The 22580-nt window shown below is 64.9% G+C and overlaps 1 protein-coding gene across 17 annotated transcripts in view; it reads right to left on the reverse strand.

The window, feature by feature from the left end:
- Nucleotides 1-19407, reverse strand: part of TNS1 (tensin 1) — a 65580-nt gene extending 46173 nt beyond the window's left edge. For 6 of the 17 annotated variants that reach the window (XM_054829341.1, XM_054829344.1, XM_054829342.1 and 3 more), the window contains exons 1-2: nt 15917-16031; nt 14513-14550 (exon numbers count right to left, since the gene is read on the reverse strand). In XM_054829341.1, the coding sequence (XP_054685316.1) occupies nt 14513-14550; nt 15917-15992 (114 nt within the window). In that variant the 5' untranslated portion in view covers nt 15993-16031. Of the gene's footprint in view, nt 1-2460; nt 2636-7128; nt 7757-7786; nt 7832-14512; nt 14551-15916; nt 16032-19374 lie in introns of those variants that run through there. The other 11 variants (XM_054829355.1, XM_054829343.1, XM_054829347.1 and 8 more) reach the window with 8 other exon arrangements.
- Between the last annotated feature and the right edge of the window lie 3173 nt (nt 19408-22580).

Consider the following 22580-nt stretch of genomic DNA (forward strand, 5'->3'; position numbering starts at 1 on the left):
AACGGGAGCGGGCTCGGGGCCACGGCAGCGGTGCCATTCGTCCTTGGCCAGGGAGCCCGGGCAGCCCCAGCCCGGGTGGGCACAGTGGGGCACGGCACGGCGCAGGGCGGCTGCCTGATGCCAAGAGCAGCTCCTGGAACAAACCCCAGCCCGACCTCGTGAGTGCTCCTGCAGCCGCCAGCTGAACAGCCCAGCTATTGTTACCTTAATTACCAGCGGCAATTACTGACAATTAACCTTGGGTTTTGCGTGCACCCCAGTCCGATGGGAAGCAGCGGCATGCCGGGGTGGGAGAGGCAATGCCTTGCTTCTCAGTGCTGGGGGCCACGGGAATAGCCGCTCCAGCCCCGTGTTGGCCTGCAGATGCCGACCGTAGGGGGGGGGGGTGATTTGGGGCACTTTATCCCCTCAGAACCACTCCCTGTGTGTCCCCAGGAGCAGTGACCCCCAGCCAGCCATCCCCTGCCCCATCCCAGCACCAAGCCAACGTGCCAAACATCACTCAGCGGCTGGTCCCTCACCACAACAGCACGGGGACCCCCCGCACTCTGCTCAGCCTCCCCTACCCTGGAGCATAAAAATCAGGATTTGCCCCAAGCACCCTACTTGGAGCACCCAGATCCCGCCCCATCCTGGGTCCCACAGGGTGATGCCCAGAGCCTGCCCCCTCCCCGGCCGCTGGCCTGTTCCCATCCCGCCTCCCTGTTTTCTTCAGGGGTTGTTCCTCCTCCTCCTCCCGCTCCCTTCCTCTGCGCATTATTATTATGATTTTATTCTAATGCAGAAATGCTTCCATAAAAGGCCCCTTTCCCTGCCCCGCGGCGCTGGCCCCGCGCCAGCCTCCCTGGAATGTTCTCCGGCAGCGAGTCACTGCGGACGGGGCCAGCGAGGGCCGTGCCGTACCCCGCACCGTGCCCCGCACACGGCTGTGCTCTTGCCCCAGGGATGCTTAACCAAGGGCCCCTGGCCCCCACCCAGCCCCAGCTCCCGAGGCCGGTGATGGGGGAGATGTGCAGCTTTCCCACCGTGGGGACATGCCAGTCCCACGGACAGGTAGCATCCATGCCCACCCCTCCTCTGCTGTCAGCACCAGGTTTGCAGGCTACAAATGCTCCTTCAGCTGGAGAAGGGAGAAAACTGGGGTGCCCATGGTGTATTTCCCTGCCTAGTGGATTCTCTGATGTCTAATATGGGCTTGTGCTCACCCAACACCACTCCTCCCATCCACAGGAGACACAACCCCAGCTGTATGGCACTCTCTCATCCCAGAAAGGCAGTTTTACAAGGACTGCAGGAACGTAACACTGTTTTCAGCTTTCGTCCCTCTCTCCAGTCTGGCTCAAACACACCCTGGGTTCAAGGAGAACCACCTTGAACCTTGCCCCATGCAACGGACCCCTTCCTAGGCAAGCCAAGCTCCTGGCCCCAGGGGTGCAGGAGCATCCCTCCTGCCCCACAGGATCAGTGAGAGCATTACCCCGCACAGGACCGCCGTGACCCCCAGGACCGCTGCCACCTCCATCCCAGGGACCCCCGCATGCCCCTGTGCAAGCAGGGGTGGGAAAGGCGGGGGGACCTGCACACCCCTGGTCCGGGTTTCGCCTCTCGCAGCAGACACAGCAGCCTTTCTTCTCCCCCCCACCGGTGTTTGCATTCCTGCCGCCCGGCCCCCGCCGCCGCGACCCCACCGCCCGGCAGCCCTGCCCAGGAATGCGAGGAACGAGGCGCAGCGGGGCTGCCGCCCACCCCACCAGCCCCCCACAGTCCCCTGCCCGCCCACCCGGCCCCCCAGGTTGCAGCCCTGTCCTTTCCAGCAGCTACATCCCATGAGTCACTGTCTTGAGACCCAGGGTTTGCCGAGCAGCAAAATCAGTTCCCTGGCCCACGAGGCCCCATGGCCACGAGTGGTGGGGACTCTCTGATGTTTCGTAAAGGGTTGGGCGCACCCTGAAGCCTTTCCCCGGAGAGCAGCAATGGGCTCACTCACTTATAGCCAGCTGTCACCATACCTAGAGAAACTTGATACCCTCAAGATGTCCAAGCCCAGAAGTAAACACCTGGCCAGCAAACCCTTGGCAGCCCCTGGCCACACTGCCGCAGGGCAGAGCAGCCCACAGGAGCCCTCCTCCACCAAACCCCAATGGCCGCAGCTCAGGGACCAGCCTCTGCACCCCAGATCCTCACCAGTTCACAAGCACTGAGCGAGGCTGGCAGGATGCAGACATCCATCATATACCTGGTGATGAAACACCCCAGAGACTTCTCCATGCGGCAACCACTGCTTGCACCTCCCTCCTTCCCAAACCCGTCTTCTCCCTCCTCCTCCTCCTCCCTCAGCAAAATAACCCCTGCAACCGCGGAGGTGTCCAGAGGCATCGCCGGGTCCTGCTTCAATCGGAGCATCCCTGCAGGTTGTAGCCCCAGCCCGCAGGATGCCAGCAGGGCTGGGAGGAGACAAACCTCCATGGAGGGGCCCTGTGATTCAGGAGCGGGTTGGATCAGCACAGCACTGGGCAACGGGGTGGGCTGGGGGAGCGCTGGGGGAGCACAGGGGTCCCCCCGCAGCTAGGCTGCCAGAGCCGGGTGAGCACTGGCCCACAGCCCACAGCACAGCCCGCCCGGCTGCCGGTAGGCGATGCAGGCCCATCTCTGACGCATATCCCTTCCTTTGGGTGGCGGTTTTTGTTTTTCCCTTCCCCAGGAGCTCTGATAAACATTCCCAAGCCAGCCGATATCCGGGCCAGTGCTGACCCTTGCAATGCCGGGAGCAGCCGCAGCACCAGCCACCCCACCCCACACACAGACCATGGCACACCGGAGCCGCTTCCCACAGCCAGGCACCAAGGTGCCAGCAAGCCAGCCCGGCTGGTGCGGTCATAGCCAGAGACGTGCTGTCAAAGGGGACCCCCCCACTGTCAAAGACTCCCCCTACAGCAAACCAGCATCAGGCAGGCTCAGCTCCCCTGGCCGCCCTACCCAGAAGGAATGTGGACCCCAAAAGAGGGGAGCAAGGCACCGTGCTCCCTCCAGCCCCCAGAAAGGGGGTTCCCTTCCCAAACCACCCTGTGGGTTGAAAACACAGTTGCCAAAGAGGATGGTGACTCAGTGGCCAGATCGGCATCCTGCAGGACAATGCTGGGGTGGCACCAATGCCAGCTCAGCCCACGTCAGGTCCCCCCTGCCCACACCACGTGCTGCCTGCTCCTGCCCTCACATTTCTTGCAGCTCTGACAAATCTCCTGTTTATGCAACAAGTCCCCGGCGGGAGGACGGCATGTTTCCATCCACGCTCGCTCCCCCCTCGCCCCAGCTCCACCCTGCCCGGCACAGCCCCAGTGTGCGATGCACAGGGCGGCTGCATGGAGCCCCAGCCCGGGAGTCCCGGGGAGGGGGCAGCACCCCGACACCACACAGCCCCTCTCCGCCCCCACCAGCATTCAGGGTCTCTGCTGCTTTTGGGGCTTCTCCCCTCTTTAACCGGCAGCTGTGCCGAAGGGCTGGGGAGCGGCTTGGCCAGCAGTTCAGGGTGAGTCAGGCTGGGCTGACGGGAGGGCACAGAGGTCTCGCCGCTCCCAGGCTTCCCTCCGAGCATCCCTGGCCCACCCCGCAGCTGGGCCAAGGACTGTCACCGTGCCATCCCCTCTGTACCAGGATGGCTGGCAGCGCCTGTGCCAGGGCGGAGGCCACCAGGCTGCCCTGCCCCTGTATTGCCCAAGAGATGCTGGTGGTACCCGGGGAGGGTACCGCACAGCAAAAAGCCACCACGATGCCAGGGATGTCCCCCAGGCTGGGACAGACCCCATCCCTCTATCTCCCCCCCTACTGGAGCTCCCATCCCCAGGGAGCTGCCCCGTGACCCATCACCACCAGGAAGGCAGCAGAGCCAAGAGAGAGATCACCCGGTGCACTCAGCCGTGGAGATCAGGAATGAGACACCATGGGTGATGTCAGCCCTTCCATCCCGCAGCAGCCCTGGGGGCCACTACCGGCACCCCAAAGCACCCTGGGACCCACAGCACGGCCCGGAAGGTGATGGACACCAGCAGCCCAGGCCAGTAGCCCTGGGCACAGGGAAGTCAACACACAGGGAAGCTCGGAAGGGTTGCGATGGAGGCAGCAGCACCAAAATAGCCCTGGTTTCAACCCAAATAAGGGCAGGTCCCAGCTCTGGGTGGTTTGAGCAATCAGCCCCAGGGCTGCCAAGTGCCAACTAGGGGAAGGGGGAAAACATAGCATCCCCAGACCTTTTTGGGGGGAAAAAGGGGGGTTTGGGGTCAGGAGGGAGACAGAGGCACCTTCACATGCCCAGGACAGGGGCTAGCCCTGCTCTGCCAGCGGGTGCTGGCTCAGCACAGGGCTGGCCACAGGCAGGGATGTGCTGTGCTCCAGTGCCTAAAAAGGCAACATCTGCAGGCAGCGGGTCTGGATCCAGCCCCACAGGCCAGCGCCTGCCTGGCACTGGCCCCACAGCCCCAGCCATGCCCTGCTGACAGCACCCACCTGTGGGTGCTGCCACCCCACTGCGGGAACCCCACAACCAGCCTGCCCCAAAGGAGAGCATGGGGTCACTGCACCCAGCCCACCCCAAGGGAGGGTAAGAGGGTGCCCCCTGGCCCCTCATCAACCCCCCCAGCCCCAAACCAGCCACTGGGATTGGCCAGAGAGCAGCTCCCACACCAGGGATTGGCCAGGAGCAGGGTCACATTGGGATTGGTTGAGACACAGTCTGCTGCAGGGGGCTTCACCAGGATTGGTCCATGCACAGGTCTTTACATGGGATTGGTCAGCACCTGGATTCTCACCTGAGATTGGTCAGTGCATGGTTTCTCACACAGGATTGGCCAGCACATGGATTCTTAGATGGGATTAGTCAGTGCATAGATTCTCACAGAGGATTGGTCAGTACATAGATTCTGACATGGGATTGGTCAGAGCACTGATTCTCATGCAGGATTGGTCAGAACAGTGATTTCAGCACAGGATTGGTCAGTACATGGATTCTCACAACTGGTCAACAAATGGATTCCGACATGGGATTGGCTGGGGCATGGGTACTCATGTAGGATTGGCCAGCACAAGGGCCTATGAGCAGGCAGGTTGGCTGCCTGTGCTCCATCGTGAGCCCTGTGTGGGACCTGCCCCACCGATCCCCTCTGCCATGCTGGTGGAGCACCAGGCAAGCCCCATCCCTTGGTGCAGAGGCCCCACTCCAGGCTTTGGGCTGCCCCATGGCATCAGGGGCACCTGCCAGCACCCATGGGGCTGTGACCCACCTCAGGGGGTGGTCAAGGTGCCAAAATAAGCCCTGGCTACCACAGGGGGTCTGTGACCCCTAGCACCGAGCCCAGGGGCTCCTGTCATGGGGGAAAGCCCCAAGCAGATGGACACCAGGGTCAGTGCTGTATCCCCACCCCACAGAGCTGAATATGCTGCGGTGAAACTGAACTGCTGAGAGGCACCCCCAAAACTGATGTCCCCTATCTATGGTGTTGGGGGGTGTGGGAACAAGAGGGGGAAGCGGAGCTGGAGCCGCTCCCCCCTGCCTAGGGGCTGTGCAGTGGGGCTGCTCATCTCCCTGCACCCCAGCAACCAGCAAGGTGGCTCCAGTGCTGATCAGGGGCTGCCATCACTGTGACAGAATGCCCTGGGGATGGGCTGCAGGAGGCCAGGCACGGGACGGCGGCAAAGCAAGCAGGAGGGTGGCCAGGGCAGGGCACAGCTCTGCTCCAGCAGCACCCCTAAAAAAGGCAGGGTGCAAATGGACCCCCAGCTCGGGACCCAAAAAGGGGGGGACACAGAGGGGCACAGCCCCAGGCGCAGCACCCTGCCCGGGAATGGGCAGCAGCCCCACGGGGCAGCAGGAGCCCTGCCCTTCCTGAAACAGGGGCCAGCAGGATTGCTAATGAAGAGGCTTCGTTAGAGGGTGTGGGCTGGGGGCTTCTTTTCTCCTGACCCTCTTTCCCCAGGGGTGTCACCCCAGGGATGGCTTCAGACTCCAGGGAGGACACACACAGCCCCCCAGTGCCACCACACTGTAGGGACAAGGGGTACCTGCTCGGGTGCCCCCCAGCACCCCCAAACTTGTCACGCAGCAGATACCACCCCAGCAACCTCCATGACAATCCGGGGGGCGCAGCCACTGTGACCCCCCTGTCCCTGCCAGCTGCCCCCCCCCACCCACATCGGGGTCACTGGTCCCACACCGGGGGCTGACCCTGATGCCGAGCGGGATCAGGCGCCCCGGGAACGGAGCAGTTCTCTTTTTCTTGTTTTCCCCTTAAAACCGAGAGGGCTGATGCCACGCTCGGCCCGTTTCCTCTCCCAGAAGCACAGCCCAAAAACATCTGCGCCGGGACCTGCCCTGCCGGATTTAACCCTCTGCGGGCCCGGCGGCGGCGAGAGGCCGGGGGTCCCTGCCCGGGGAGGGGGCTGGCACCCGCCGGGGCTGCCGGGCTCCTCGCCACTCATTAACCTGGGGTTTAACCATTGACGGTCCCGCAGCGGCGGGACCGGGGAGGGGGGTTAACCCGTGGGCTGCCAGGGTGTCCCGGCCCAGGGGCTGCCCCTCCCGCGTCCCCCACCCCGGGGTGACAGGCACCCGCCCGGCACCGCCCGCCCGGCCGTGGGTTAGGAGTGGGGTGCGGGGGAGGACCCCGCTTTCCCGCCCAGCCCTGGCTCCCCAGGGACAGGTCCCTACGCACTTCGCAGGGGACGCAGAGCCCAGTGCCTCTGTGTGCGTGTGTGTGTGTGTGTGTGTGTGTGTGTGTCCCGCGAGTCACCGCCCCGGCGAGTTGGGGAGGTGGGCATGGGGGGCACGGCCCCCCCCGAGCCGCTCAAAGGTCCCAGCTGGCAGCAAACCGGCCCTCACCCCCTCCCCAAATCCTACTTCCTGCGAGTACCGCACTGCCCCCTCCAAACCCCCCCGCACCCCGAGACCCCCTCCGAGGACCAACAACTTGGGACCCCCCAACACAGAGGGGCAGCACCCCCCCAGTTACGCACCACCCCACCACCGCTCGGATGTCACGCGTGGCCCCCGGTCCCCTGACGAGATGCCACCACCCGCAGCATCCCCTCCGCCCCCCAGGGGGGGCTGGGGACCCCCGTGCTCTCGCCGCCCGCCCGTACCTGGTTCATGACGCTCCCGAAATCCATCCGGGGTCTCGCCTGCCTACATCCGAAAGGGACGGCAGCTCAGCCTCACCTGGCCCGGGGGCGCGGGGGGCGGCTGGAGGGGTCGGGGGGGAGGAGGGGGCAGGCGGGAGCCCGGCGTCGCCCGGGCGGGCAGGCGTGAAGGCAGACTGCAGGCAGAGCCCCCCTCCCTCCCCGGGCCAAGCCTGGAGAAGGAAGGAAGGAAGGAGGGAGGGAGGAGGGAGGGGAGGGAAGGAGGGGGAGAGACCGAAGGGTTTCGCTCCCCGCAAGCGGGACCCCGGCGATGGAGGGGTGCGGGGGGGTCCCGCCGGCCCCCCGCTCCCCTCCGCACCTCCGGGGCGGCCGGGGGCTGGGGAGCCCGGGGGCGCCGGCCCCCGCCCTGGGGAGGAAGGGGGTCCCGGGCGGCTTTTTCCACCGCTCCCCTCCCTCCTCTTGCTCCTTCTCCCTCTTTCTTCTCCTCTTCCCTCTCTCCCCAGCTGCACGGCGCGCTCCAAGTCCAGCCCCGCTCCGCTCCCCTCGCCTCCCCCAAAAACGCCCTTAAAGGCAACCGGGAGCCCAACTCAGGCAGCCAGCCCTGGGCGAGGGGTGCTGGCAAGCAGGCAGCCACCCCCCCAAAAAAATATCCCACTCCCACCTCCACCACCCCTGTCTGCAAAGCGCCTCGCACCCCGGGCCGAGGGGCTGCCGCGGGCGGCGGGGCGCAGCGGGGTCGGGGCCTTATCGCCCAGCGTGACGCCACTGGCGTCCCTGTGCCCTTGGCGGGGGGGTGGCAGGGACGGGGGTGTGAGGCCCGGCTTGGGGCCTTTTCTGCCTGGCACCCCCTGGCACGACTTGGTACCCCCTGCTGCGCATGGGATGGGGTGCTCAATTAATGGTCCTTGGGTAGCCCACACCCCCAGTGTTGGGGTGATGTGAAGATTTACCAGACACACACACACACAATTAAAAAGCAAAGCCAAAATACTGGAAAAGCCCCGGCTGTCCCTCGATACGTGGAGCCATGCCAGTTCCCGCCTGCCCGCCCCAAACCCAGGGTGCGCCCAGCATCCCCCTTGCCTTCTTCCCATCTCCCATCTTCCTCCTCCTTGGGGGCTCTGTGTGGCGATGGATGGAGCCCTGCTCTCCCCAGCCACCCCTCGGGCAGTCTGGCCCCAGCCCTGCTGCACGAGCAAGTGTTCAGTGCTGGGAGACCCGGGAGCAAAGAGGGGAAGCCCCCAGCGTGCAGGGCAGGGGGGAGCCCACCCAGCAGTGCCCCACAGAGTGGCGAGCCAGCCGGGGAGGCGGCGAACCAGGCACCCGGCCCAGCGCTGTTGACATTTTCTCACCCAACGCCTCCCCGTTCCTGTTTGCGTTTCCGTCCTCGTGCCTCAGCCTCAGCCAAAAGGCCGGGCCTGGCTTTGCTGGCATGAGGCAGGACCCCAGGGACCCCTCCTGCCTTGCCACCCCCCCAAAAGTCACCAGGGAGGGGTTGGTGGCGAGGGGCTCTCCCTCTGCCCTCCTCCAAGACTCCTGCAACATCAATCACCCCTGTGAGTGCAATCCCACTCCAGCAGATCCTGCCCAGCCCCTCTGTGCCTCAGTTTCCCCGGCAGCCGGACGGTGCCGTGGGATGGGAGCACCGAGAGGCACCAGCAGACCCTTCCCACTGCCAAGGACGAAGCGCTGGAGCCTTGACATCCCCGGGGGGCACTTCTCCTCACCCCTGTTCCGAGCAAGCACCAGCCCCGCTGGCCTCCTCAGCACCCAAGGGCACAGGGCCAGACCCCAACAGCCACCACTATGGGGACAAACCCCCCTGCCAAGATCCACTGGCACCCCCAAACAAGCCCCCCCAGCACCACAGCCCCCAAAAAGCAGGCATCCCAAAATGAAGGGAGCACTGCAACTGGGACGGAGGGGCAATGAACGCCCTGCACCATGGGAGCTGGGCACAGACCCTGGCTTGGCTCCGGCACAGATCCCCACACAGATCCACCCATCCCTGGCTCCTCAGGAGGCAGCCGCAGGACGGCTCCTGAACCCTGGGAAACACCAGCAGCGGAAGAGCTGGGGCCAGATGGGAAAGTATCAGCGGCCAAGCGGGGTGGAAGTGAGCGGGTGAGCAAAGGCCACTGACAGCACGTTCCCGTCCCCAGGGAGGTGACAGGAGCTGTCCCCTGGGGAGATGACGTGTCCCCTTTCCAGGACACAGCCACAGAAGTCCTGACAATGTCCCTGAACTCCAGCCACCAAATACCTCCTGGAGCCATGGGGGCCAAAGCACCAGTGGGAGTGGGTCCAGTGGCTGGCCAAGTGTCTCTGGTGGCCCCTGTGCCATGTGGGGTCCCCCCATCACCCCCAGAGAAACCACCCCCAACCTGAAACAACTCCTCCACATCCCAAAACAAGTGGCCTCCAGCATCACCACCCCAAATGTCATCAGAAGAAGGGAGACCCAGGGACCAGGCACCGGGGAACGGGTCATCTCCAGAAGTGAAAGCCTGCGGGGAGGAGATGAAGCCCCAGTGTGGGGTCTGTAGAGCCCTTTTTTGAGTCAGACCTGGCTGTTTTGGCATTGGTGCCATCCCTTGGAGGGTGCTGAAGGTCCCCGGGGACCCAGTGCCCTTCCCAGGGCAGGTCCCAGGAGGGGTGGCCATGGGGGCATGCAAAGTGGTCCAGGAAAGGAGAAAATTGGTGGGAAACAAGGCAGAAACCCACTGCCGGAGTCCCCATCCAGCCCAAATCCTGCCTCCCACCACCACGGGGCCCTGAGGGGCTGGATCCGACCCCGAGAGCCCCCGAGGAGGGAGGCTGGTGGTCCCCACTGCCTCGGCTGACACCTCCCAGGCCAGCCCTGGCCAGTGCTCACCAGTGCAGCGAGTGTGGGTGATCTCAGCATCCTTGCTCCCCTGCCCACTCTCCCTGCACCCAGCAGCACCCGGAGGGTGCAGAGAAGGGCCCCAGCTCCTCCAAGCAGCAGAGCTGACACACACACCCCCCCCTGGAGCTGAGAGAGGCCGAATATTTGGGCGGTGACGTAAAGAAGGGGAAAAAGGAAAGAGGGAGAAAAAGCCCCAGAACGCCCTCCAGGACCCACTGCACAAACACGACCTGGCATGGCACCGGGGCAGGGCTGACCCCCGCAGGCACCCCAGCTGGGCCTGTGCCAGGGCCAAGGACACATTCCTGCGGCATTCCTCCCCCCCCTCCACTGCCTGCTCTGTTGTGGAGACCAGGGATGTTGCTAATTATCTGTCCCGCAGCAGCGAGGAGGTGGCTTTTAACGGGGCATTGGGGACAGGGACCGGACGAGCAGCTCCCCGTGTGACTGACACGTCATCCCCTCTGCTGCAAGGGGGGAGGCTGCATGACAGTGGCTGGGGCGGTGAGTGGGGACGGGTCAGCCACATGTCCCCTAGCATGAGCCCACCGCAGCTGGGACATGGATGTCCCTTCCCTGCAGCCACCGTTCCTGGCGCAGCCACAGGCAGCGCACAATGCACGGCCTGGCAGTGCACCCCAGCACTGCCCGGAGCCCCCAGCCACGGCACGGCTGTGGGGCGCCCACCACCACGAGTCAAGCCTGCCCAGAAGGGTCCAACCGCTCCCTGCCTCAGTTCCCACCTGGCCCTGACTCACTTTGTAGGTGAGGGGGTCTCCAATGCCAACTGAGGGCAGGAGATGCACATCCTCTTTGCCAGCACCACACGTCCCAGCACAGGTCCCACTGCGTCCCCCAGCTGCCCAAGGGCCCGTCGGTGCCACAGGCACAGGGAGCGATTGCTCTGGCCAGGATGCGCCTCACTGCCTGGCCCTGGCCCTGCTCCAGCCCCCGGTTTAATAATGGACAAATCTCCCACCCCCGGAGTCCCATTGCAGGGGGCACTCAAAAAACAAGCTGGGCCTGGCACGAGGCCAGCGGGGATGGATGGCACTGAGCTGGGAGCACACGCGTGTGACTGCCCACCCGTGTGCAAGCACACTTGTGCACACACATGGGTGCTCTTGCATGCAAAGTCACATGCACATATATATGCATCTGCAAGCACACATGATCATGCACATGCATGCACACAGATGATCATGCAAACACACTCGTGTTCAGGCACGCACACACTCACACACATGTTCACATGCACAGACACACACATACTCACACACATGGCCTAGCAGCCCGGCACAGCTCCAGTGCCTGCTGTCAGCTCCCCGGGGGAAGACACTGGGGTACAAGACAGCCCCCAGGTGCCTTGGCTCCATGCTATGTGCTGTGCCTCAGTTTCCCCTCTTGGCACAGCCCGGCAGCCCCAATCCCCCAGGACCTGTGGGCCCCAGTGTGGCACAGGGCAAGCGGGGCACGCTGAAGCCCCGCCAGGCCCAGGGGCTGGCCCAGCTGCCGCTTCCCAGAACCACCCGCCAGAGATCGCCAGCCGATTCGGCAGCCAAATGCCGCAGCTCTCCACTTCCCCCAGCCAAACCAGCTGTCACCAGGCCAGCTCCCACCATGGGGAGAAGCATCATTGCCCATCTTTTCTCAGCCTCTCCAAGCAGCATCATGGCAAAATTCAGCCCCGGTCGCAGCGAGCGCATCCTGGGGGACAGGGACGCCCCCAGCACCTCCCTTGCTCCATGATTTGGGACATGCCTGCACGGCCCTACTGCCTGGAGAGTCCTCGGGCTCATCCCTCCATCCCGGCTGGAAGGGTGGTGTCACCACCAGATCCTGGCTGTGCCACGACCGGCATATGCCAACACATGGGCTCGCCCACGCCTGACCGCTGCCACGGAAAGCACTGCACCCCATGCTGTGTCCCCCACCTCTGGCTGCCCCCAGCCAGGGCTCTGTGACTCAGTTTCCCCACTTTTCAAAGGAAGCTACACCCCCCCACTGCTTTGGGCAGGCAGTTTTGGTGCAGGGAGGGGGCAGGCTGGGGAGGGTCAGATACACACCAGTGTCCGTCCGTCCGTCCCCTTCGGAGGGAGGGAGGTTTGCTAAGCAAGGAAAAATCCCTGAGCAGAGGGGCCGGGCGCGAGAAGGGCCTTACATGGGCATGGGAACAGCGTGGTGCTTCCCAGCCGATGTGTGTGCGGCTGCCCCAGCCCCCCCAGAGCCGCCCACAGGCGCCAGGCACCCTGCCAGTATCAGTGCCACTGTGGGGCACCACCGCTGTACCCCCCACTGTCCCTCAGGCGGGGGGGACCTCGAGGGGTGCAGGTCACTGCTGGGACACAGGTCCTGCCTGCCTTGGCACAGCTCTGCCCACTCCCTGCCTCCTTGGGGACATGGCACTCGCCAGCACCTCAAAACTTCCCTGGTGTCCCCACATGCACCCCAGTGCCCCCCCCATATCCCCATCACACCCATGATACCTCCTGGCACCCCACACCCATCACCCCCAGAACAACCCCTCACACCCTGCCAGCCCCCCTACCCACACCCCTATCTCTCCCCTCTCCCCTCCTCCCACCATACCCAGTCCATTTGGGGTTTGTAACTGGGGGCTACCCCCCAACTGGGCCAGAAGGCAGCTGGTCGGGAGCCGGCTGTGCTGGGAGGCGGCCATGGGGTCGGGGCAGGTCCCAAGGGGGTAAATATGGGGACCAAGGGGAAGATGCTCTGAACAGGATGGTGGGACAGGCTCCAGGGCCAGGAGCCACCAGAGAGGGACACACCGGGATCCCGGCAGCATCTCCAGGGCGGCAGGAGGAAGTGTTGAGGGGTGCAGCTGCCAGCACTTTGAAGGTGAGCCCATCTTCCCATCCTGGGGATGGGAACATCCTGGGGGTGCAGGGGTTAAATGTGAGGGGCTTCAGGTAGACAAGAGGCCGTTTTTTCTCTGCGCCAAGCCCCCTCCCCACACGCACCCTCCCTGGAGACCCTACAATAACAAGTCGGTGTGTGAGTCAGCTGGCCGCTTGCCCGGCCGGAGGAGCCCCTCCCTGGGCGCTGGCCCAAAGGAGCTCTGCAGAAGGCCCCTGGCCTCATGCACGCACCCCCCCGCAGCAGCACACCCCTCAGCTAGCCGGCCCCACCAAGGGGGCTCCAGCTTCCAGCAAGCGTGGGAAGGGTGATGGAGGCTAATGAAACACAGCCGGACACAGGACCGAGCCACAGGCTGCCTGTGCACGCAGGCTACCCCGATGCTGGGACCCTGGCGTGACCCCCTCTTGGTGCACAACCCTGTATCAGACATCAGAGAATCCCCACCAGGCGCACACCCAGGCCCACGCGCTTCCCAGCACTCCTTCCTGCCTGGAAACCACTGGCAGATGCTCCCCACCACTGCCTGCCGTACTGGGGGCATCCCCCCACCCCATGCCCCTCTCGTCTCTCCCAGTGGCACCCCTGCATTGCATCAGAGGCACCCCCTCTGGCCTCAGACCCCGGGCGCCTCTGGCAGAGGGTCCCCAGGGTGGCACAGGGTCCTGGGATGGCACAGAGTGCTGGGGTTTGCACAGGGTCCCCAGGGTGGCACAGCCTCCCAGCCACCTCTGCCCTGCCCGCTCAGGTCCCAGGGTGCCGGGCACAACCCCAGGGTGCCCCCGCAGCCCCCACCTCCTCCGACACTCCAGCTGGGGCTCAGAGCCAGGGCTGCTCCCAGTGCCTGCACCGCGACACCACCCACGCTGCGGCACGCTGTGAAGCCCGACGTGTGCCTGGCCCCTGGCACAGGCACCCCCCCCAGGCCTTTCCTCTCCCTCCCTGCCCGTCCGGGCACAGGCATGGGCACAGGCACGTTCCAGCCTACGCTGCCTGCCCGGGGTGCACCAGCCTCTTCCCGCCCGAGATGCCAGCCCCAGAGCTGGCTGGCACACATGCCTCCCCGGGGATTCAGGAACACGCAGCCTCCCCTGCCCCGGCAGCAGGCACCATGCCCACCTCCAGCTCCCTGGGAAGCCTGGGTTGCCGTGGGGGCCATCTCCACCGGTGCGGCAGCCGGACAGACAGACATCACCACCGGGCATCCTCGGCTCTGCTCCCTCCTGCCAGCGAGATCCGCCCCCGGCGGCGCTGGGTATCGGGAGAGGTGCCCAGCCTGCGTGCATGCTGCGGGCAGAACTCAGCCACGGCGCATGGTACCCGCACACAGCAGCACCTACCCTGGCAATGGGCACCCCGCTCCAGGTGCTGGGGCACAGGTCCCTGCCACCGCCCTCTGAGAAGGGCTGCACCCCAAAACCCAGCCCCATACCCGGATAGGCAGGTGTTGTCAGGGGCCAGGCAGCAGGATGGCACTGCCAGCCTCAGCCGCTGGTGACACCACCACCAGCCCACCTGGGTTGCCCATCAGGCAGGGTCAGCTGGCACGGACCGTGGCATCCCCCCTCTGGGTCCCCGGTGCCCCCAGGCAGGGATGGGCACACCTTGGGGCACCGGCCTTACCTTGGCTTGGCACTTGGTGTGGCAGGAGAGCTTGCAGCCTGCGGGCGAGAAAGGGGGGAGAGGGTTAGTGGGGGCAGGAGAGGGGGCATTGCCAGGGGGCAGCCCGTGGGCACCCCACATGCAGGGCAGAATGGGGTTGGCACCCCACGCTGCGAGGCATGGAGCACCTTGGCACTGGGCTGCCAGGACATGCACATACGCACGTGGATGCCCACACCTTGCACACGCACATGCATGCTCCGGGTGGCACCAGCACGGCACCATGTGCACATGCATGCAGCACTCAGGCACAAACCCATGCACATGAGCCGTTCCCCCATAGTGCCAACGAGCCAGCAAACATGCGCATGTGCAAATCCCAGTGCCCAGGGGTTAATAGCATGAAGGGAGGCCGTGCACAGACATGTCTCACGAGGCCTTGTGCATGCACCGGCATGCATGAGAGTGCCGCAGGGGTGCTGCCAGTGCCCATGTCCCCGCCTGCCCACGCGCTACTGTTGCACGCCTGTGCCCGTGCCCCTGCAGAGGACGGCATGTGCACACAGTCAGTGCGGGCCCGTACATGGCACTGCTGGGGACACGCATTTATATAGGGCACCACCCTGCTGCCTGCAAATCCGTATGTTCCATCCCCAGGGGATACAGGGGTCCCCACGTGGCATGGCCCCAGCCCTGGCCAGCCCCCAGGCCCTGTCCCCCCCCTCCGGGCTGTTTCCTGCAATGAAGGAAGCCGCATTGTTCCTGCCGCCAGCGGCATTTCCACCTGCTGCCCCTCGCACGGGGCTCAGCGGCACCGCACACGTGCAAGGGGCCGCAGCACTGCCTGTGTCCCACCAGGCACCACGGGCAGCGAGCATGGCATAGGGCATGGGCACCCACCCATGCATACAGACCTACATGCGTGTGCACACTTGTGAGGGTGACAGTTGCACTCTCGCTGCATGCACATGCAGCTGACACGTGGCCACATGCACATTTGCAAGTGCCACCACATGCTGTCCTCACCTCCCAGCCACCTTCCCGCCCACAAAGGCATACCCACATGTTCTTGCACACCCACAAGCTCTTCCTCCAGCACACGCACACACACCCATGTGCACACAGGTTGGCAAAAGCACATGTGCCCACCTTCACATCCTTGTGCACGCAGCTGTACATGCAGGTACAGACACGCATGCACATCTGTGCACATGCTTGCACACACACATGCACACACAGATGCGTGCCATGGGGCACTCGCAGACTTTGACACCACTCGAACATACACCAGTGCCTTCACAACCACGCACGCTCACCTGCAGCCTGCTGCACAAGCATCAGTGCACGACGGCAGCTCCATGCAAGCACACGCACCGTTCTCCCAACTCCCCCCAGCACATGCGTGTGCCCGCACCCCCAGCTCACCTCGGCAGGTGCTGCCCTGGCGCGTGATGGCCTGCCGGCAGATCCCGCATGCCTTCACCTTCTTGAAGCTCGTCATCTTGAAGGCGTGTGCCGGGGGGGCCTCCAGGTCCTGGGGCTGGAGGGACATGGGGCTTCGTCAGCGGGAACGAGGTGGCACGGAGACCTGGGCACCCAGCCCTGCCCTGCCTCAGTTTCCCTCTGAGCAGGGCGTCATCCTCCACCTACCCCCCCACGTGAAAAAATGTGTGTGTGTCCCGCACCCCATCACCCTCGCGCCCTCTGCGGCAGGGCCGCGGCCGTGGGGCTGTGGGGCCATGGGCACGGCGTGCGGGGACCTCGGCTCCTGCCCGTGTGGGCAAGGGCAGTGCGGGGGGGAAGGGGGGCAGTGCGGGGGCGGAGGGGGGGGCAGTGCGGGGGCGGGGGGGGGGCACTGCACACACATCCCCCCCCACGGCCGCGGCCCCTTTAAATAGTCTCTGCCGCCCCCTGGCGGTGAGTGCCGGAGGGTTGTGCGCGCCTGTGCGCACACGCAGGCGCTTGTGTACACACTGTGCGTGCACACACACGAGCACACGCACGGTGGCGTGGATGTCTGTGCACATGTGTGCGAGCATCTGTGTGTGCACATACACGTCTGCGCGCGTGCGCAGGCACGTGTGCACACACAGCTGTGCACTCGTGTCTCCCTGCATGTTGGTGCACGTCTGTACTGGCATGTGTGTCCTCGTGAATGCGTGCCTGTGCACAAGCATTTCTATGAGCGCACGTGTGCAGACACAAGTGCGTGTACCTGCATGCATGGAGGTGTGAACGTGCTTGGACGTATGTACATGTGTGCAAACTTGTGTGCACATAAGCACATGTGAATGCACATATGTAAACATGTACGTGCACAGATGTGTTTGCATGTACGTGTGTGAGTACACAAATACATGTGCAAACACGCGTGCACACACCCATGTCAGATGGGTGCCCATGCAGGGGGTGTCAGTGTCATGGTGTGTATTGGGGTGCATGCTGGACAGCATGTGCTGGGGTTTCCCAGGGGGGCTGTATAGGGGGTGCAGTGCCTCCTGAGCATGAACACCCCTGCCCACCCCGTCTGGCACAGCCCACGGTGCGGGGAGACCAATGACATGAGTGTGAGTACAGGATGGATCTGAACATGTGCAGGTGCCAGGGTGTGAGGGTGCAAGTGTGTGCGAGTGCTCACACATGGGGGTTGGGGGGGTCCTGGCACAGCTGCAGGCAGCCAGCACCCACCCCGACCCCCCTCCTGGCTGTTTGGGGGGGGCACTCCCTGGCAGCGCACCAGCCCTGCCCACCCACCCACTGCCAGATGAAGACATGAGCCCCCGTAAATCCGCCTTTTCATGCCAAGACTAATGAGATTAAGCAGAGGCCCGGCGGCCCCCCCATCGCCCCGGCGCCCTGCTCTCCTCCGGCCTCAGCACCACGCCAGAGCGCCGGAGGGAATGGTGCCAAAGTGTCGGGGTTCCAGGTATACCCCCCCCCAAAAGCTCCCTGCCTCAGTTTCCCAAGTGCACACATGGACAGGCAGACAGCCCACACATGTGCACAGCCTGCCTGCATGTGTGCAAATACCCCCAGGGCCGTAAGCATGCTGCGCATGCTACACGTGGCGCGTGTCAGGGTGCTGCATGCATCTGCATGCCCACATGTGTGCGTGTGCGAGCGTGCACATCCCCACCAGCCACAGTAGCAGCAGACGCGTGGGCAGATTTCCATCTTCCCACATGCAGTTCCATGTGCAATCGTGTGCACACTCACACGGGTTTGTACACTTGTGTGCAAGCCCCTCTTCCCTGGGCACCTGCTCCCGCAGGGCCACTCGCTGTTCCCTTGGCAGCCCCCAGTGCTTGCGCCACCCTACGAGGGACCAGGGCACACACAGCTGGGTGTGTATACACGTGTGCACATGCATGTGCACAGGCATGTTGTCACCCATCCAGCAGCCGTGGGAAAAGGTCCCCCAGGCCGGGGGCTCCCACGCCGCAGTTGCTGGGTGACAGCGAGGCCCAGCGATGCCATGAGCTCGTTTGCATATGCAAAGCAGCATCTTTGCTGCAGGGTGCCCCGGGAAGAGGCCTTACCCCCCGCTCCCAGGGACCCAGCTGGGATGCCCAGGGATGCCGACATGTCTCCCACGCACATACCCCCCACACTGCCCTGGCCCACACATTAGCATGGGCCTGCTTCATTAACGGCAATTATACTGGCTAGGGAAAGAGCTGCCCCCCTCGTTCCCACCCCTCAGAGCCCCCTCCGTTTGTCCCGTTGCCAACACCATCCCCATGCCAGGGGGCTGCCGACCCAGTACCCAGCTTTACACCCCCACCTCCCTGCTGCCGGGGGGAGCACCCTGCCCACCCAGTGCTACCCTGCCAGCCGGGGAACCAGCCCATCCCACGAAACAACCTTTTCCCAGCTCCGTACTGGCAGGATCCCAGTTAGCTTCCCTGCCCCCAGGGCTAGAACTACTGCGAGGATGCATAGGGGGGCTGGGGTCCTCTTGGGGATGCCACCCAAGTACCCACCCATGGGTACCCACCTCCAGGGGCCGGCCTCTACACGGTGGGGGGGAGGCACAGACATCCCTAGCCAGGGGCCCCCCAACACGCAGACCCAAGGAGGCTGGAAAGGGACCCAGCTGTCCTGGGCTGGAAGAGGCACCGGGGAGAGATGCCAGATTAATCAGGAGCTGGGAGGCCTGGGTCCATTGCCCAGCACTGCAGAGGTGGGGGGGGGGGGGGGGGGTGAACTGGGACACCCAGTTCCCCTGAGGCTGCAAAGCCGGGGTGGGTGGGGGGCACCAGGACACCTGGATCCAGCCCTGTGGGCTTAGACCCACCCAGTGCTTTGCACCGCGCTGTGCTCCAGGGCCCAGCTCGCCTTGGTGACTGAATAGGGGGGAGGGGGGCAGAGCCCTACACCCCCAGCGCTAACTGGATCCCCCCAGTTTGCCCAGTTTCCTTCCCCTCCAGTGGGGCAGCAGTGTCCCTGTCCCTCATCCCATCCCGCTCCCTCCTTCGTGCACCCCCCAGCCCGGTGCCCGCCGCCGCCGCTCTCCCAGGCTGGGTCCCGCTCCGCTCCCCCCGGTCCCCGGGGCTCCTCCCGGTCCCGCTCCCGGTCCGGTCCCCCAGCCCCGCCCCGGTGTCCGGCCGTCCCTGCCTGTCTCCGCTCGGTCCCGGTTGCTCCAGAGCCGGTCCCAGTCCCAGTCCCAGTCCAGCACCTCCGGTTCCCCCCGCTCCCAGTCCGCCCGTCCTGGTGCAAACGCCCCCGCCCCGTCCCGGTCCCCCTCGCTCCACCCGCAACCAGCCCCATCCACCGCCCGCTCCCGGGACCAGCCCCGCTCCCAGACCCCGCTGCCGGGCCCCACCGCGCTGCTGTCCCGCTCCCCCCCGGTGCCCCCCCGGTGCCGGCGCGGCGGGCCGTACCCAAAGCAGGCAGGAGAGGCAGAGCCCGGTCATGCTGCCCGCGGCGCGACCCCGCAGCCGGCCGAGCCCCCCGGCCCCCTCGCTCCGCCCGCCCGCCCCGCCCCGGACCCACGCCCCCCCTCCAGACGGGGGAGAAGGGGGGTGGCAAACTTCCCCCGACCCCCGCAACGCCCACTGGAACCCCAGCCGAGGTGGCCCCGGGGGTGGCCAGGACCCCCCCACCCTAGCAGAGGGGCTGCGGGACTGGGGGGGCCGGAGTGGGGCTGCGCCTTGTCCCGGCCCCTCTCCCCCCTCACACACACATTTGGGATCCATTTCCTCTGCTGACTCGGGGGCACCCGCCACCCACCTCATCCCCATCCCTCTCTGGCCTCCAGCGGGTCCTGCGGCGTGGTGTCCCCCCCCATCCCCAGCCGTGTCCCCTGGGTGGTCCTGGGATGGGAGACAGGGAGGAATCGGCGGACATCCATGTGCAGAGCTGGGGGGCCTCAGCAAGGGGGGACAACCTCCAGGCAGGACAGAGAGCGGCTTGGCAGCCTGCAGCCCTGACGGGGATGGATTTGGCAGGGGGGTGCCCCAGCCCCTCCTGGGGGGGCTTGGCTGGGTGGCAAACCGTGTGTGTCGTGTGTCCCCCCACCAGCGCTGACTCCAGCTCCAGCCTGGAAACTTGTGCTCAGCTGGCCATGACCATGAGTGTGTGAGTCAGGGTAGGGGACGTGCCGGAGGGAAGGACACGCCGGCAGGACAAGCTACCGCTGGCGTGGGGACATGGGCACGGTGGGGACGCGTCCACAGCAGATGCGGGCACTGTAATGACCCCTACCCGTGCCTCGGTTTCCCATCTGTATGCTGCATACAGCTGCCAGCCCAAAAAGGAAGGGTAGGGTGGGACGGGGGGGTGGACTACCCTTCCTAGACACTTGGGTGGCATCTGACTCCCCCAAAGTGCAGCACCCTCTCCCCAAAATATCCCTGTCCCACCGCTCTCCGCCCCACAGCTCCTCTGTGCCTGCCCAGCCCATGGTAGAGGTATCCCTGTGGGGATGTGCCAGCTGGGACAGGGGATGGATGGGGACAGCACCCCCTGCCCCCCCAATGCCAGCCAGGCCCAGAGGCAGAGGGAGGCTGGGGGTCCTGATCCTGTTCACAGCACCAAACAGGCAGGCAGTGCCCATCCATGCACCCCCTCCGTCATTACAGGCTTCATTAATCAGCCTTGTTACTGCCCACAAATGAAAGCCCCACTAGAGAGGGGTGTCCCCACCCCCCCATAAATCACCCCCTCCCAATTAGGGCCATGACAAGCCCAGGCCCCTCAGAAGGGCAGGGGCAAGGGTCATGCGACAGGGACAGGGTGGCTGCAGGGCATCATTTAGGGCTCATTTTCTCAGTGGGGGGGCACAGACAGGGGCACTTAGCCCAGGGACACCCCCCATGGGTATCACTGGTGTGGGCATGTATTCCCAGTGCAGGGCCAGCCTTGGCAGGAGTCGTCCATGTCCCCCTCCCAGGGTCATCATGTCCCCACGTCCCCCACACCCGCTTCCAGCAAAGCTGTCCCCGCACTGCCCTTGGGTGCATGGGGTGCACGCACACATCACAAAGGTACCCCTCTGAGTACATGCTGGGGCACACTCATGCACGTCACACCTACCACCCATGCCACGTATGGGTGGTGGGCACCCATGTGTGTGGGTGCCTGTCTGGGCATGGAAAGGGCTGCATGACACCCATCTAACAGCTCACACGAGCGTAAAGCCCCACTGCTGCTGCACCCAGCACACATGCTAGGAGGCACACACACGCATGCACACCCCTGTGAATGGGTGCATGGGCATATGCACAAACCCGCACCCGCACAGGGACGCGCACCCCAAAGCAGCTCCCCGGAGACCTGCTGTGCACCCACACTTGTGCAAGCTGCAGTTCACTCTTGCCCCAGCTGCACACTCGTGAACACGCATACATGAGCATGCACGTGCGTTACACACACCTCTGTAAGTCCCTGTTCTCACACCCACATCAGGGACAAACAGACACGGGGATGGCCATCGGACCACACAACTGCCGCCCCACATCCCACCAGTGCCACTCACCCACCCACAGACCTGAGCACCCACCCGCGCCCCTGACAGCTCACGGTCCTGCGTCCCCGACACACACTGGGGTCCCCATACAGCCAGGGCCTCTCCCTCCTCCAGGCTGGGTCCCTGACCTGGCACGTACTGGCCTGTCACCACCCTGCAGTGACACTCCCCCAGGCGCTGCCCGGCAGTGGCTTTGGCACCCGCTTCGCTGGCATGGTGCAGCTGGAGTGGCCCGTGCCACACTGCCAGGCATAGGGCAGCTTCCCGAAGGTTAAGGAACCAAGTGAGGGTGGTACAGCAGGAGCTCAGCACCCTCCACCAGCCTCTCCCCACCTCAGTTTCCCTGGCACAGCAGCAGAGCAGGATGGGTCCCCACGCCAGGCGCTGCATGGGCACAGGGATCCCCTGTGCTGGGCAATCCTTTGGCACAGGGATCACACACACACTGGGTGTTGACGGGCACAGGGATGCCCCACACCGGGTGGTTATGGACACAGGGTCCCTCATACCAGGCACTTTTTTGGGCACAGGGATCCCACACAGTTGAAGCACTTTACGGGCACAGAGCTCCCCAGTGCCAGGTGCTTATGGGCACAGGCATCCCCCACGCTGGGTATGGGCACAGGGATCTCTCATGCCAGGTGCTTTATGGACACAGGGGTCCCCTCACGCTAGGCACAGAGGTCACCCCATTGTGGGTGCTGTAAGGACACAGGGATCTCAGCAGATCCCTTTGTGTGAAAGGCTGTACAGCAGATCCCAGCTGATCCCCTCCAGCCAGGCACTGCAGGGGCCCGCGGGTGCGGGTGATGGGGGGGGTGACAGTGCCACACTGAGGGGGACACAGGAGGGACAAAGGACATGCCCAGCACACTGGCATGCAATGCACAGTCTAACCCCACGCTGCCCGCAGCAAGCAGGGCCAGCGCCAGCCTGCACTCCCATCCCCCTGCAACCCCCGGAGCCCGCCCCAGTTCCGTGCCCCCCCCGCAGACCCTGTCCGTAACGCCGTGCCCGGCGGTGCCCGCTTACCTCCCGGTGGCGGCAGGCGCGGAGGGGCAGGAGGCAGGACACCAAGGACTTCCCCCAGCGAACCAAGGTGGCAAAGCACCAGCTCAG

The sequence above is a fragment of the Grus americana genome, chromosome 6 (genome assembly GCF_028858705.1).
Source record: "Grus americana isolate bGruAme1 chromosome 6, bGruAme1.mat, whole genome shotgun sequence".
Taxonomy (NCBI): Eukaryota; Metazoa; Chordata; class Aves; order Gruiformes; family Gruidae; genus Grus; species Grus americana.